This window comes from Pectinophora gossypiella, chromosome 25, assembly GCF_024362695.1.
Source record: "Pectinophora gossypiella chromosome 25, ilPecGoss1.1, whole genome shotgun sequence".
In the NCBI taxonomy this organism is placed as follows: Eukaryota; Metazoa; Arthropoda; class Insecta; order Lepidoptera; family Gelechiidae; genus Pectinophora; species Pectinophora gossypiella.
Genome location: NC_065428.1, coordinates 5436210 through 5454107, shown reverse-complemented (window position 1 = coordinate 5454107; position 17898 = coordinate 5436210). Strand labels below are relative to the sequence as shown.

At 37.6% G+C, this 17898-nt stretch overlaps 1 protein-coding gene across 4 annotated transcripts in view; it reads left to right on the top strand.

The window, feature by feature from the left end:
- LOC126378062 (irregular chiasm C-roughest protein-like) overlaps positions 1-17898 on the top strand; it is a 107958-nt gene that overhangs the window by 77613 nt on the left and 12447 nt on the right. For 3 of the 4 annotated variants that reach the window (XM_050026183.1, XM_050026182.1, XM_050026184.1), the window contains exons 3-11: positions 27-177; positions 7100-7180; positions 7954-8105; positions 10016-10107; positions 11310-11418; positions 13006-13173; positions 16491-16593; positions 17271-17404; positions 17714-17840. In XM_050026183.1, the coding sequence (XP_049882140.1) occupies positions 27-177; positions 7100-7180; positions 7954-8105; positions 10016-10107; positions 11310-11418; positions 13006-13173; positions 16491-16593; positions 17271-17404; positions 17714-17840 (1117 nt within the window). The remainder of the gene's footprint in view (positions 1-26; positions 178-7099; positions 7181-7953; positions 8106-10015; positions 10108-11309; positions 11419-13005; positions 13174-16490; positions 16594-17270; positions 17405-17713; positions 17841-17898) is intronic. The other variant, XM_050026185.1, reaches the window with a different exon arrangement.

Here is a 17898-nt window from a genome sequence, read left to right as displayed (position 1 = left end):
GTGATTTCTTGTTTTTCGTCCAACAGAATGCAATCGTCGGATCAAGAGTGACCCTACCTTGTCGAGTAGAGAACAAAGTGGGAACTCTTCAATGGACGAAAGATGACTTCGGGTTGGGAACCAACCGCAACCTGAGCGGCTTCGAGCGCTACTCCATGGTTGGAAGTGACGAGGAAGGTGAGTGCCTTTTGAATTATGAAGTATTATGTTTTCGTCGAAAATAGAAATAGACGAAAACCAAGAAGAACTTCATCATCATCGATTAAAAAACAACGCTCTTCTCAGCGCAAGTGTAGCATTCTCCATTCTTGACTTTATAATGCCAATTCTTTGACTTCGTTTTTTTATATCTTCTTTTATGACGAAGAATTTATACGGAAAAAATATAGATAGGTAGGACCTAAATCGTATCTTAGAAGTCAAGGAATTAGATTAGTAATGAGTGCACAATCTACACCACGAAGAATATGGCAGTTAAGGGAAAAAAAACAATATTATATTGGAGAAAACTTATGCTCACCTGTGGGCTCTGCACGGTAACAGCGGCGCGCGCGGCGCGAATTATATCGAGGCCTTCGACCAATAGCCGTTTGACGTCCATCTACGTAGATAGCATTCGTATCGTTTATTGGTCGAAACGCTCAATATAATTCGCGCTGCGCGGACGCGGTTGTTATGCAGACCCGACAGAGGTTATATATAAATATGTATGTGGCTGCCTAAACTTACCAATAAGAAATACACAAGCGGTTAATTGACAGCCAGGCAACCAATTATCAAATAATTCGATTGCACTTTGCTTAGCTGTCAAATGCTTATTTATACATACCTTCACCGCTTGATTATTTTTTTACTGTTAGGGCAAGGTAATATTGTGACGTCATCAATTTTGAGAAGGTTTATTTACATTTACACCAATATTTAAACCAATGAAAAATAAGGTCTATTAATCGCGGAGGTAAGCGACTATTGAAGCGCCAAAGACCCTGACGTGGCCCATGTAACGACTAATACTAAAGTAAATATTGGCCGAGACCTACAGCTCAACGCGGCCTCTGAAGCACGGATCATCTTACATTCGGATAATCGCGTGATCAGCCTGCAATATCCTAACCAAAGTAGGGATCACAAAAAGGTGTTTGTGATACGTCCCCACCAGGATGCGAACCCGAAACCTTCGGATTATGAGCCCAACGCTCAACCACTATGTATGTAAATATATATGTACGCAATCTCTAAAATTTCTATAGTCAGACACTGAATCACGCTGGAACGTGTAGATATTTCCAAAACATTCCGAGTCGTTGGTACATCGTAAACATATCAACATTTCGGCCATCAACCCTCGGGTTCGTGTGGTCGTGGTAAAAATGTTTTAAAACATTTCGAATTTAGGAACTACTTCGCTTTTTGATTTGATTTTACGAAACGAATCTTTAATTTAGGCTGTAACTTCTAAAAGCAAAACGGTAGTTTCAATCCCAGATGTTACAATAATTCTCTTCAAATATGAATTTACATCGTTTATCTTGCCACGAATTACCAAATGTGGCTACGGGTTGTCTACGGGTACTCTGATCACCCTTATTCGTGCAATAGAGCTAAATTTATAAAACGCTATGTAGCTTGTTTTGAAATTATCTCTGACTTAAACAGAATTTTCTCTATGACTAGTCTTGTGGGATGTATAGACCATAAGTTGTCTAAAACTGATTATAAAATAGCTCCCACAAAAAACTTTGCACTGCTTTTGTAGCGTAGTGTAATATCTAGGAAGATATTATTTAGGCGTATTTACGTATGTCGAGAGATTCTTAAGAAATAAGGTTAAGCACCTGTTTGGAGTGCTGTCGTCATTTGTACTTACGGTCTTTCGTTGTAGAAAACTAATTCAAAACTTTATTTGGGTCATTCTTCTTTTTTATCGACAATAAAAATACATTTTCTCGATATATCGGATTTAACACCTTTAAAATTATAACGACAATAAGTACTTTAAAACATCATATAAAAGTGTCTATAGAGGACTATTTAGAGTTTCTCTTTATCTTGTTAACATACTTTTCGTTGCAGGGGCATTAAAAAAAAAAATTGTGACAGAGTGGCCCTTTTCATCGGAGACAGCATTTTGATTTACCACTCTGTCACAGAATTTTGTGAAAAACAATCAAGCTAAGTTAATCACTAATCAAGGTACCGATTAGTATTTTGCTAGTATTTTGAGTATAATAAGATTACCTAGATTTTTGGACAATGGAAAGATTAAATAAAATTTTAAAACATATAAGCTATCAGAACTAAGTACAGATCATTGTCGATAAAAAAGAAGAACGACCCATTTACGTTTCGGTATTTAGGGCTTCGATGATGTTAAAATGATTTCTAAAATTTTGCATTGCAAAGTTCTTGTTAAATTTTCGCTCCGGTTTCAAAGACCGTTACAAAATGATGAATAGTCACTTGGTTTTGGTTTTTTTACTAAATCCATTTGATTTTGTAATAAGTATTATTTATATTCCTTTAATCGTAGAATCAGTATTTTGCTCAGCTGATGGTAAGTGACTATCATTCTACAAATATCTGCAAATCATCCACATGAAAATCGATTTATTGTTTGTTTTTAAGTATTAGTAATATCATTAATGTTTGCTGTTATTTCCATTTGTCTACGAGCCTATAAAAATTCTTCATCTCCACACATTCCATCATCTATAATCATAAGATCATCTGGTGGGTTGAAATATTCTTAGACTTTACGCAACGGAGCGTCGACCTCACTGGGTGTTTGGTTTATTGTGATTGTTTGACGCATAGCTAGTGCGAATCGTTGTCAAGGACATCTGATTCTATTTGTTTCTAAACAATAGTGGGAATCGGATTATCAGAATATATTTTGTTACACCTGTAGAGATCGGCATTGAGAAATACTGTTATTATTTTTAGTATTTTTATGATCGAAAGATTTTGTGATGCTTTTTACATCTTCGAATCTGATTTTATCAAATGCTATTTTACTTTACTACAATTTTTACGATCAAAATAGGTATGAGGTTTCAAGCTTCTTTGAATTTATCAAATGTTGTTTGATGTATTATTTGAAAAATTCTTTGCCTTTTGCTACATTCTTCATTTCTACTGCTATAGTTTAGTCTTTAATTATATTGGTCGGTTCATTTTACTTACTTATATATTTTGCTATATCAATGTATTCGTTATTTATTTACTTGAATTTTAATAGCTGATCAGTGCAGTAAATGAAGTCAGTAGGTAGTGTTTATAATTATTCTAATAACAAATATCCACCGATAGGTTTCAATATAGTCGACAAGTTTTTTTAGTTGGTTAGCAAAATCTCATAAAGTAATAGTCAAATCTTACAACATATTTCGTAACGGTTTTCATCACAATCTATTTAAGAAGAGGCGCCGAATTTGGGACGCTACTCAGAAGTTGGTAGATGACTTAGTTTTTTTTCTTATTATTTACCTAATGTTCCTATAGATTAGGAAACGCATGGGTGGTCTGCAACGGTTCAATTATCCACAAATTTAGGTGCATAATCAAACTACATTATATAAAAAACTTTCATTTATATACCAAATTGGGGTAGTCAGAAGTAAAGCATCGCATGAAGAACTTAGTATATAGGAGATGGTAGTAATCAGAAGTGTAGTAACTGAGTTAATTTTATATGTAGGTAGGTATATTTATCCATTGTTCAATAACATTGTTTTGCGCTTAAGCTTTCTTTAAACAAAGTATTATACCTAGTAATTATTTATTTTTTCCCGCTGCTACCGTTCTTGTTACCAATCTGTGTTCACATTAGATAACATAATTAAACCTAACGTTGCCTTTACCGCTTGACATGACTTATTTGGATCACATATTAGCACCAATCGTCAAAATTATATCATCAGAATAGATACAATGACCGTGACAAAATTTTATCACGTTGCGCATGTTAGTCCTACAGGTTTTCTTATACTATGGTCTGTAGGAAGACCGGTAGCGATCAGCTTTTTGCGATCTCCTAGGTAATCATTATTACGTCAAAGTGGTCCGTTCCCGGTACTTGATCGGTATCGTTTAATTGGTCTACGATAAGTGTGGGAGTGGGAGCTTAAGTTTATCTTGTTCCTAAGAAGAAAATGAGGGGGAAGGAGCGTTTTTTAGACACTGTTGAGTCTATTTTAATTTAGTCTCTCTCTTTATTTAAGAGCTGCGCTCTGGTCGGTGGCGTAATCGCCTTCATTACTCCATAGATAGGGCGCGTAGAACGGTGGTTGCCCCAATCGCCTTCTAATCTAGTAACTTCCAATTTAGTACGTACCTAAAATTCACCTCTGATCTCTTTAACTTACGTAGGTTCATACACGCGTTTTGAGAAAGGAAAACTCGAAACAAAGACTAGGGCCCTGTGCTGGAAGGTTTTCTGGCCACGTCTTACCCTCAGCATTACAGATTCCGATGTGGTAGTAGTATTACAGCTAGTTACATAATATGTAATTTAATTTTTGACGTTCAAAAAGCGCTATGTTTATAAGCCAATTTTGAAAAATATATTTTTTTATTATTTTTGTCAAGTCCCTTAGGCCATGAACCATGTCAGGGGCCTTTGGCGGTTCAATAATAACCTTGACACCAGGGTTGATGAGGTTGATAATTCACCTCACAACCCACACGATAGAAGAAGACTTAGGCAAATTTAAATCGGATCAGGAGTATATTTGATTAGTATATTTGATTTGATTTGATAAGGAGGCCAGACAAGTGTCGTGTAAATATATTCTGGAGTTAACAGCCACTTATTTTCAACTGATGAAAAGACCCTTATTATAAAAATATCTGACACACTAGGTACGTTCGGGGCAGAAGGCAAGAGGGAAACCACTGCCCTATTTTTCCCTAAAAAGTAGCATGGAGAATAATGCTACACCGACAAGAGCGTGGCTCTTAAATTAGTGATGATGATGACTAGGTGCCTACACAGTTGACTCGACTATTATAACGGTACGGTTCACCACCTGTCCCGTTGGTCTAACAGAAAGCTCGGTGAGGTGTGGGTACTGAGTTCATTTTGGAAGCACCTCTGGGTGACTAGATGAATTGGGATTATAATCGTGCGTAAGTTATATTATATTAGAAATACCTATGTAAACTATTAATATTGTGAGGAGAAGCCACACTGAATATATTCTTACTTATTTTCTAATGATTAATAATATCAGAAACGTAGGTAATAGGATTATACCGTGAATAGAATTCTTCAATTATTTGGAGAAAATGATTAGTATTTTATTGAATTATAGCCGTACAGGTACAATTTAATACAATAAGTACCTAACATAATTTGTCAAATTACCTAGCAAAATGAACCGTCGTTAATATGATTAAATTATTCCCAAAGTCAAATGTCGTACAGAATATTCGATCAGACCTCTTAATTAATTAAGTTACACAAAAATGTATCGGAGCTGATTCTGGAAAACAATTCTTAAATTTATTTTAAGTTGTACCTGTCTCTTTCTTATCCGCCGAATAAGAATGGGACTTGTGATTTAGAGTGTAATTTTAAAATGAAAGTAATCTTGTAACTTTCGATAAGACAGTTGCTTCAACCATTATTAAGACGGCAATATCGCTCACCAACTACCACGTTGATCTAACAGGAAGCTTGGTGACGCGTGAGTACCAACCCTCGAACTCTAATTCGGGTTGGTCTCATATTGCCTGAGTAGCAATTTGACTCAAATTTCGTCGATCGACTATAAAAAAAAACATTAAAAAATATATCGAAAAGCGACTAGATTTAATTTCACCTAGATCTTATATTGACCTCATAGTAAAACTTGATCTCAACATACGCTTTGTTTTTTTTTTGTTTTGTTTCATAAGGCTGCGTTTTCATTGACGCGGAGCTGGGCGGAGAGGAGCGGACATGTGCAGGAATCGACCAATCACCGTGAGGGAGAGAGTGACAGAGACTCTTCGTTTTTCGCTCTCTCGAACACTGTGATTGGTCAAATTCACACATCTCCGCTCATCTCCGCGTCAGTGAAAACCCGGCCTAAACTTTTAAATTATAATTAATCGACCCTAGTTGGCGGATAGTTAGTCCATTTATTATACTTGTGTATTTGCCCATCTGTATTGTTGCTAATTGTTTATATGTTTTGTTTATGTGCAATTAAGTATATTTGATTCAATAGCGATAAGCGCTGAATGAGGGAAATCGTCGACCACGGCAGCGGGGTCGGTATCAGAGTACGCATTTACAAGAACGCTTAAAAACCATGGCAGAAATACCGCATATTATTATACAGCACAGTATTATAAATACAGCATTTTAAAGAGGTTGTTTATGGGTAGACTAACGCTTTCTCGGTTCCAGCTTAGAACACTAGTTATAAAACTTAAAAATAATTAAAGTCTTTGTCAGAATACCACCGCACGATAAGAAAGTCTCGAGGGAGATTTTTTTCAAGAACAATTAACTAATTAGTTAAGGACTCAATAAGTACTCAGTCTCAGTCTGCAAAGTCTGTAGGTAAAAGTCTATTATGGAGAGGTGGATTTTGTTACCTAATTGTATTATGACTTAGGGATATTGTTTTGTCTTTTCGGAGATTTACGCAAATTGCAACGTGGCCAAAATAGAGTTAAGCTTTATTAATGTTGAAAGAAACAAACAAAAAAGGCTCACAACAAAATTAATAAATTCCATAGTCTCCCAGCGTCGCTGGGAAATAGGCGTGTTTATAAGTACATGTATGTTTTGGTGTCTCTGCCTACCCTCATAGGGCTTACGGGCGTGAGGTATATATTATGTTCCTATTCCGTGCATTAAAACAGCAATTTGTTTCAGGAGACTATTTTCTGGATATCAGTGTCCAGGGTTGATGAGGTTGGTACTCCACCTCACAACCCACACTATAGACGATTCAAATTCAAATTCAAAAATATCTTTATTCAGTAGGTAACATAGTTACACTTTAAATCGTCAATTTTTACATAACGAACGTCTCATCCGCCTAAAATTAATTGTATTATGAAGAGATGTTCCTATTCCGTTTATTAAAATAGCAATTTGTTTCAGGAGACTATTCCCTGGATATCAGGGACGTGGCCCTGGAAGATGATGGCAGGTACCAGTGTCAAGTCAGTTCCGGACTCAATGGTGAGTTCACTATTATTATTATTATATTCGTAACACTTAATAAAAACATAATTATTAACTGTTCACCAAAAAAATAAAACATTTCCGATTTTTTGTTAAAGAAACCAATATTTTTGAAAATAAATAAATAAATAAGAATTTAGCGAGATGTGTTTAAAGGGTGTTAGTGACACCTTACCGAATACTGAGGAGGATGATTCAGCTCATGATACTGAGTTAATATCAATGGCAAAAGTACTCGTATGGAGTAAAAATAATTTAAACAAAATCATGAACATTGCGACGGAAAATTCCACTTGATATCAACTAAGAATCATGGTCTGAATCATCCCCGAAGTTTTCGTTGCGGTGTCGTATTTCTGATTTTATATTTATGTACATGTGAATTGTTTGAAATAAATGATTAAAAACATAAAACCACCTGACACATCTACAATTTCTAAATTCGAAAAATTAAAAATATGCCGGTAGCCGGTAGGGCTGGCAGAGGAAGACCTAGAAGGACGTACATTGACCAAATTGGAGATGTCCTTAGAAAAGGTTTAGTATGATCTACTCTCAACCGGCGTGCGTGTATGAAACGATTGATGAATGTAGAGGAAGCAAGAGAAGTGTGTCAAGATCGAAGCAAATGGAATTCTATTGTCTCTGCTTACCCCGGTGGGAAATAGGCGCGCCTCGCTCAAAATCACTCATTTGAAATTGCCTATTCGAACCCTTAGGGATTCCAATATTGACGATTAATTTCGATTCAATTTTTCTTTTCCCTTTAGGCGAGCCTCCGATCCGGTCGCGGTACGCAACGTTGACGGTACTGGTTGCTCCTGAGCCACCCCGTATAGCTCAGGGCGCGTTCATAGATGCTGCAGAGGACCAGCCTGTCGACATAGAGTGTGTCTCCTTTGGAGGGAAACCAGCTGCTGACGTAAGTATTACATACATAGGTACATAAACAGCAATATGTAAGTCCCACTGCTGGGCACAGGCCTCTCCTCAATCAACCGGTGGGGTATGGAGCATACTCCCACGAGCTCCACTACGGGTTGTTGGAAGTTTTTTACGGCTAATAATTGTGGCTTGACGCACGGAATCATCTTACTTTCTCGGAAAATCAGGCGATTCAAGCCTGCAATATCCTTACCAAACAAAGGACAGTCTCACAAAGTGATTTCGACAATGTCCCCGTCGGGAATCAAACCCGGATCTCCAGGCCCTGAGCCCAATACTCTAACCACTAGATTACGAAGGCTGTTACAGTATGGAAGTAGTAGGATTAGTAGTAAAAGAAAATGGGGTTGAACCAGCGACAGCGGTTTTCATACAAAATGCGCGTTAGGGCCTTTCCGACCATCATCATCATCATCAGCCCATTAACGTCCCCACTGCTGGGGCACGCGCCTTCCCTATGGATGGATAGCGAGATCGGGCCTTAAACCATCACGCGGGCCCAGTGCGGATTGATGGTTATTAACGACTGCTAATGCAGCCGGGACCAACGGCTTAACGCGCCTTCCGAAGCACGGAGGAGTTCGAGATGAAAACTTTTTTTTTCCTTTCCGACCACTTTCTTCTATTCTGTGATAAGCACACACATGAACAATAAGCTTAGCAATAAGGCCGCCAGATTGTACTGTATCTATCATGCATTTTTTAAATTGGTTTTGTATTTTGTGTGCAATAAAGCATATTTGATTTGATTTGATGAACAAACGCCGGTAATCCCTACTTCTTCTTCTATCGGGTACGTTGTGAGGTCGATGACCAACCTCATCAACTCGAGTGTCAGGTTTAATATTATTACTGAGCCGCGAATCATGTTACTCTAAGCTTTGCCTATAAAAAAGTATTACTAAAACAATACCCACTTTAGAACCGTGTCGTACTATCATATTTGACATTTAATGAGACTTACGGTTTAATTTGTCAAAAAACTTAATGTGACATGGTTTCAAAGTGTATACATATTAGTACTCGTGACCGTACATACATAAACACACGCCCGTATTCCCCGAAGGGGTGGGCAGAAATACAAATAACCAAGAAACTATTTGCAGCCACTTTTGATACATAGTCCTAAGGTGGATAATAATAAACCGTATGACGATAGGGGATCAGCCTATCGCTCTTACAGATGATCCATCATGTTCGACAGAACGCTGTCCCTTTGTCGCCTTTTACGACATGCACGGGAAGATAGACAGCTGAACGCATTCTATGTTTTTTTCTTTACTCCCAGTCAAGCAGAGGAGTTAGTTTTTCGTCAATAAGTTTTTCAATTATACCTCTATATTAGAACCCGTTCGTAAATTAAAAAAATCATTAGCCAAACGCCACAAACAAGTCGTTATATTTAACATTGATTTTTAATATTAACGCCAAGTCGTGTCGTGTGTTATGGACGTTTTATACCTCACCGAAACTGGTATAACAAGTATCAAGACAATAAAACCGCAAAAGGACAATGGACGAAGACTCATTAGCGATGGTTCGCCAGTAGCTCGTTAAAAGTTATTTGGTTTTTTTATGCAATTTGACATTTTCTTTTAAATGAATATTATTATTTATTATTTTTTTCTCTTTTACACAATTTGGCTTGACTTACAAGTTGTTATTTCAGTCGCATTTATGCCAATCAGTGTGTGATCCTATAATTTTAATGCCGACAGAAGTTGTTAAGAAAATGTTGAGGTTTTGGTCTAGGAAATGAGTTGTAATAGGTTTTAAAATGAGCAAAAATACCACCCGTATTCATGGATTTATACAATTGGAGATCAGACCCGGAGATCAGGGGCCAATGCATATTTTATATTTTTAATGTTATTTTTTCTTATCCAGATCACGTGGGTTGACGGCAATGGAGTAGTGATAAAGGAAAACGTACAAAATAAGGTTGAAATGTTGCCGGATGGACACCGCGCAACGACAAGGTAAGTTATACATTTAAAAACACATAATTTAATGGTCAAATATAACTATATTTTTATTTTTTGTCTTGTTCTAATGACGGTTCTGTTGTAAAACGCTGCGTAAAAGGGTATATCTTATATAGGGTTTATCTATACATACCGTAATTATTACGATATACCTATATTAGTTAAAATACCGTTGCCAATTGTATCAAAAAAATATGTGATGTGGTTGTACTTTAATAAATAAATAAAGCGAAGTTGAATATATATAGATTTTTCATACAACATTTCAACCCCTTTTTTAACCCCTTTGGGGATGAAATTCCAAAAATCCCGTCTTAGTGAGCACCTACGTCCTAAAATACCCATGGCACTTAATAGTTTTCTAATATTGTCCATAATAAGTACGAGTAAGTGCACTTACTCGTCACGAGATATTTATTTATTTATTTATTATGGACAATATTAGAAAACTATTAAGTGCCATGGGTATTTTAGGACGTAGGTGCTCACTAAGACGGGATTTTTGGAATTTCATCTCAAAGGGGTTAAAAAAGGGGTTGAAAGTTTGTATGAAAAATCTATAGTTTTAATAGTAGGGTTTCCAAATTACTAGAAGAAATTAAAATGTATTTAATTAGTTACTTTTCTAAATAACATTTACGAAGAAATTAAATGCAATGATTCTAAATTCACATAATAGGTACATTAACTGCGCGAAGTTCGGGCGGGTCGGTAGTATGTAAAAGTTTACTATACCCAAAACAAAAATTTTTTTTTTTTACTTAACACGTTTACTGTGTAACTGAAAATAAGATATCGGCGCCTCACGTGCAATGTTATTTTTAGATAAACACATTGGAATTTATGTACATAGACACGCTATGACAAGAAAAAACAATCTGCCCCACACATGGGACATGCACGTATGACTTTGTATGTACTGTCTCATATGTGGTTCATACACAGTGAACGTGTTAAATAAAATGAGGACTTGTAAAATTAGGGGACACTCAATGGTTGTGACAACAGGGGGGTTAAAAAGGCCATATAAAAGTGCGCAATGTAAACAAATGTCAAATAGCAATATTGCTTTCTTAGACGAATTGCTTCGATGTGGCCATGTTAACCTCACAGTTAGTAACCCAACTCGTATTAGTAGTACACCCCTTCACGCAAGTCACTCCCTCGTCACAATAAACGTACGGTTGTCCACACAGGTCGGTGTTGCGGTTAACTCCGACCAAAGAGCACCACAACCAGACGATCACCTGCCAGACACAGAATACCGCCGACAGAGCACCTCGGGTCACCACAGTACATATTGAGGTGGGTATTGTATTAATATTATATTGGTTAATACTAATTATGCATGAATATATTCCTGTCAAGAGCATGTGGGATGATCTGTTAGTGGTTAGCCAGAAACATGAAATGAAGAACAATACTGTCTATATCTCTCCGCCACATGGGGCTTATACATAGCTGGTGGGGAATTAGTGTACTTATCTATATCATGATGATGATCTCTGACCGATTTCGGCTATGGCGACCACTTCGACTCCTAGTCGGCACGACGCTGATGCGCCCGAAGATGGCTTATGTAGCCTATCTTTAAATGCTCTTGACAGGAATATATTCATCTATACATTAATATCACCGGTGACTGCGACTCCCCGTGTTGTTGTCCGCACCCATTCAGATGCGAGTGGAGTGTCCTCTCCATAGGTGCTGCATGCCTGGGACGCAGTTTAGAGAGCATGGACTTACAATGAATGATGATGCTTCACAGTCGATTTCGACTACAGCGACAGCAGTTGGTGGATTCATTGACGGTTGCCATTCAAGAGCTTGGTAAGTCTGCTCTCTGGTGTGCTCTGTGATGGCTCGTATAGCCAATTTTATGTGAAAACGTGCGCCCACATTTTGGACACGTCAGCACACCCCCTACGTAATTATAGGTGATTGCCGCAGATGGTCGGGCTTTCAGATCATCACGTTTTCTATCCAGATCTGACCTTCTTTCTTTTTCGAAGTCAGACACCTTTTGTTGAACAAGGCGTCTCCACTCCGGGCGCTGGCTTGCTTGCGCCTCCCAGCATGAGGGCTCGATGTGGCACCGTTTCATGTGCCTTTACGTTTCATATTACATATGAAACTGAAGGTTGGTGGTAGGGCTGGCAGAGGAATACCTAGAAAGACGTACGTTGACCAAATTGGAGATGTCCTTAGAAAAGGTTCAGTAAGACCTGAACCGGTGTGCGTGTATGAAACGATTGATGAATGTGGAGGAAGCAACAGAAGTGTGTCAGGATCGAAGCAAATGGAATTCCATAGTCACTGCTTACTCGGTGGGAAATAGGCGCGAGTTTATGTATGTATATACTTACATATAAAATTGACTCACTCATCACGAAATCTCGGAAACTAAAAATACTAGGAGACGCAAATTTTGCACCAAGGTTCCTCTTAGGACGTAGGTGCTCACTAAGACGGAAATTTTCAAACACCTTAGGGGTGGTAATATTTGTATGAAACTTCTATAGTTTTAATAAAACGGTTTTCATATTACTAGAAAATACAGATTTTTTTTCTTTAAACAACTTTTACCATGGGGTGAAATAGAGGGTGTGTTTATTCGGAAAATAATTTAATTTTACTTTTAAAATATCGAGTCCAACCTCGCAGAGTACACTACCCGTGGGTAGCCGGTGCGTGTACACATCTGCCTTCCCCTTTTGAGAACAGGCGTGATGCTATATTATTAAAATTCAAAAATATCTTTATTCAGTAGACAATAGTCTCATCTGCCTGAAAGTACTGCAGCTTCTGACAACCTGGATAGCCGTTTAACGGAAGTTGCAAGAAAATCTAGGCACTGTTATGTTATAATATTATGTTATGTTTCCTCAACAGGTGAGATACGCTCCTAAAGTGAACATCTCCATCGTATCTGGCGAGGAGAGGATACCCGAGGGTTCCGAAGCGAGGATACGTTGCGATGTCGATGCGAACCCCCCACCACTGATCTACCGCTGGTATCTCAACAACAGTCCTGTTATTGGAGACTACACTGAGGAAATGGTAAGTGGCATATGATAACCCACTCTTAGCCTCCCTAGGCCGAAATCTCCAAGACAGCAAGCTGACAAGACATTGGCCCCAATTCCTGCAGACATTTCCTAATTTTACTTTAAGTTATACCTGTCATTTTCTTATCCGCCGAAAAGGAAAGGGACGGATGATTGACAGCTCTTAATTTTAGGAAGAATGAGTAAATAAATGAATAACCTGGGCGAATCAACAAGATATCTCGCTGGAATGCAACCTAATTCTATCGGGTAAAATTTTTAGAAGGTTCTTTTAGATTTGTGCCTAAAATTGACGTGTGTTCCGTGCTTGTCGATTACCCGTCCCTTTCCTTCGGGGTTCAAGTCCCGTTCAAGTATTTTAAATATTTAAATCTTTAAACTTTTTACTAAACGTCAAAATAAGAATTAATGAATTTGTATGTAACCGCCATCTACTTGTATGATGTCATAGAAGAACTATAAAATACCGAACCTATTTTGCGTATGCCTTAGAATTCCCCTGAAATTAACTACAAACCCTTATTGCGATTCTCTTTAGGTCCTAAATTAAACACTCAAAAACTTAATGAAGACAAAGATACCAAAGTGTGATTCACATACATACATAATCTCATGCCTATTTTCCACCGGAGCAAGCAGAGACTATGGAATTCCATTTGATTCGATCCTGACACACTTCTCTCGCTTCCTCCACATCCATCAATCGTTTCATACACGCACGCCGATTCAGAGTAGATCGTACTAAACCTTTTCTAAGGACATCTCCGATTTGGTCAATGTACGTCCTTCTAGGTCTTCCTCTGGCAGCCCTTGCATCAACCTTCGCTTTATATACCGCTTTCGTGATCCTATTGTCCTATAAATTGTAATAAAAAAAATCTTCTGCAAAACCGTCCAACCCAAAACAATAGAATCATCTCTTCAATTTGATACAGCAATAAACACTAGCTCAGGGTTCTGCAGTGCTGGTGCATCCATGCATAAACTATGAAGTGCAACACGCTGAAAAATTCACGTTTACCTCGCTGCAGTTATAACTGGGATTACGCCGGGTAATCTACTTCAGTTTCTAGAGTTCCGAGCTGGGGATAGTTAAGACAGTTGCTTAGATTTGTGTATAATTTTAATCGTAATAATTTGTCAATAGGTAGATTTTTAGTGTTCATTGAGGTGAAAAGTTATAACATTGATAAATAATATATTTTTATTTGGATCATCGATAGTTATTCAAAATTCGGGTTACAAAAACTCAATGTGGCGCCACATTGTCATACGTCTCTAGTGGACATAAATTGAGGACGAACAAATTTTTTTTTCGTTTGAATTTCAGAGAAATAATCCTACTTATTTTCTAGTTTCGGAGTCGGGTAATAATCGGGTTTTGGTTTTGAAACATATAATAATTTTTTTAACAAAGTTTTAGGTAACATTAAAAAATACCTCAGAATAAAATAAATTTAATGCCAATATTTTAATTGAAACGTTGTTATGTATATCATCTGCATATATTTTTCTTTAACCTTACTTTATTTAATACGGAACCCAATTAACTAATTCACAGCTCGTGCTTGACTAAATTTTTTGCGTGAAATGGTTTTCCAACGAGCTTTAACCAAGGCTTGGAGGAAACGGATGGTTAATACTAAAATATTTTTTGTATAAGGGCGTAAAGCTTTTCATAACTCTACAGTGGAGCGATTTTGTGTTATTTTTAAAACCATAAAGAGCATTTTTAATAACCGGTCTCTGTTATGTAAATTCCTGTATACTTTGATGTGGTTAGACGGAATTGCTTTATGAATAAGTTGAATATCTCTTCATTAAACCGAGTTTAATCAACCTTTTGCGAGATAAACAGTATTAAGTAACACTTTTACCCGGATTTGGGCTCGGTTAATGGCAAAAGACTAGCTCCGTATTGGAACTTAAACATAGCTGGCGAGAAGTGAGTGTATATTCTATACACCTGTACGGTCACGAGCATTAATATGGTATACACTTTGGTACCATGTCACATTAACTTTTTTGACAAATTGAACTGTAAGTCTCACTAAATGTCAAATATGTTAGTGCGACAGAGACCTAAAGTGGGTACATTATATTGCTCATGACTGTACCCCTCGGGGACACAACAATAATACTATGTTGTGGTAGTGTTATGTAAAACAAAAAACAATTATCAACACAATAAAATGTTACCTAAAGGACGATGAGTCAAAACGGCTCCACCAACAGATTTCAGACATATCTCATTCGAAGCGTCTTAGCAAGTTGATATTTTAGTTCTATCGTGACTTTTTCGAAATACGCGGGGTTTAGCCGGAATTCGGGTTTTTAGGTACGATATTGGGTACCTCCTGGTACATCACCATTCCAACCGATAGACTCCAGACATTATGTTATTCGAAGCGAGTCAATATTTTTCTTATATGACGACTTTCTTTTTACAGATACGAATGAGATCACTAAAACGTATAAAGTACCTATTGGCGAGCTCGGTGGCGCAGCGATAAACGCGCCCGGTCTGCGATTGTTGAAGTTAAGCAACTTTCGCAAAGGCCGGTCATAGAATGGGGGACTACAAAAAAAAAATTCATCTCGAGCTCCTTCGTGCTTCGGAAGGCACGTTAAGCCGTTGGTCCCGGCTACATTAGCAGTCGTTAATAACCATCAATCCGCACTGGGCCCGCGTGATGGTTTAAGGCCCGTTCTCCATCCATAGGGAAGGCCTGTGCCCCAGCAGTGGGGACGTTAATGAGCTGATGGTGATGATGACCTATTGGAAAGGGGGGACGGGTCTCATACAGTTATGGTCATGGTCCTTTATCGATTAACTCCTACGACCAAGATGGAAACACGAAAACGTTAGAACTGTCAAAGACAAAATAGTGATGTAACATTAGTGCTGATTCAAGTCGATCAAATATGTTCTCTATAAAGATTAATAAAGTACAAACTTTTCGTATACCTACTAGGTCTTCGACTGCAATGATAATTGTTTTTTTTTTACTGAAGCTTTAACTAATTTGTTTTTATTTCAAATAAAAAATCAACTAAAATATGTCTGTCTTTTCTTCTTAAATTATTTTTTTATTTGTATCTTATACATAATATATCGTTTTCCAAAACCTAGATTATAATGTTATGTGTGAATGTTTTTTTTTGTAGAGGTCTGTCAGTTTGGTCAAGTTTAAGTAATTGAATCAGTTATATTATTTACAATTATTTCACTGAAGCATCAAAACTATATACTCAATGTTTAATTAAGTAAATAAATAAAAACAAAATGAAAATGAATGTTTGTTTCAGATAATATTCAACGTGTCCCGTAAGCACAAGAATGCAGAAGTACGTTGCGAAGTCAGCAATACTGTCGGCAAGAACGGGAAGTCCCTTAAATTGGATGTCACTTGTAAGTTATTTCGAGACTTGCTGAATTTGATGTTTCTTATTATTCGATTTACTAGGGTTGTTTGTCGTGTTCTCTCGTATGGGTTCTGAAAGTCAACGACCGACCTCACAACCTTGGTGTTATTCAAATTCAAATTCAAATTCAAAAATATCTTTATTCAGTAGGTAACATAGTTACACTTTGAATCGTCAATTTTTACATAACGAACGTCTCATCCGCCTAAAGCTACTGCAGCTTCTCACAACCTGTATAGCCGGGGAAAAGAAGCTGCAAGAAAAACCTCGGTTAAGGATACTATACATGGTTTATGTAACGAATACATACATTATTAAGTTAATAGTAGTAGTAGAGCCCTACTGTTTACTGTGACCCCCAAGGAATGGATCATTATATTTTTGGACACTGGCAGATCAGCTCTGCAATTTCCAGCCCATACTCGAGATCACCAAGTGATTTTTGTGATATGTTCCCACGGAGAATCGGCCCATTATGGATGTTAAAATGGGAATAAAAAGAAGAAAATGCTTCAGAGCAATAATGCCGCCCATTTGTACTGTTGCTAAATGTTTATATCTTTTCAGTATTCTGATGTTTCCTTCGATGTGCTGCAGTTTTTCCCTAATTCCCGTACATTAACTAAATTCCCATAAAATCTTAACCAAATCTTTTCTTTCCAGATCCCCCAACGTTCAGGACACGACCACAGAACGTGGAAGCCGAGGTTGGTCGGAGTGTGACCCTGAGTTGTGATGTCGATGGTCAGCCTACACCAGAAATCCGATGGTTGTTCCACGAGCCTGGACGCATCGGGGTAAGTGACTACCATGCTTCAAAAATGAACCGGCTGGCCGACTGACCGAGTGGGTAGCCCTTAGCGTTCTCAATTTGTCCACCCAAGTAGTGAATTATCGGAGGCGAATCTTCATTTGCACCTCGTGAGTTGTCTTTTCAATTCCTGGCTGACCATAGTCGAGTGCTGGTTGGCTCATACGGAATGAGCTTAAGAATGTTCGTCTTAAAGCATTTTATTATACTGTTGTTACTTGAAGCTGCTGAATAAAATTAGATTTGTCCTGTAAATTCCCAAAACTTGTTTATATGAGCGTGCCATATCTTCCAGCAGGTCAAGGGGAAGGCTCTGAACCTGAAGGTATACGTCACCAAAGAAACTGCAGGACGATACATCTGTAAGGCAACCGTCGAAGGTTACCCAGAAATAACTAGCGAAGCCACTATTTTCATTAAAGGTAAGGTTTATAGATACCTTATATTGACACTTTTTGCTGAAATCGTTGTCTCGTAAAA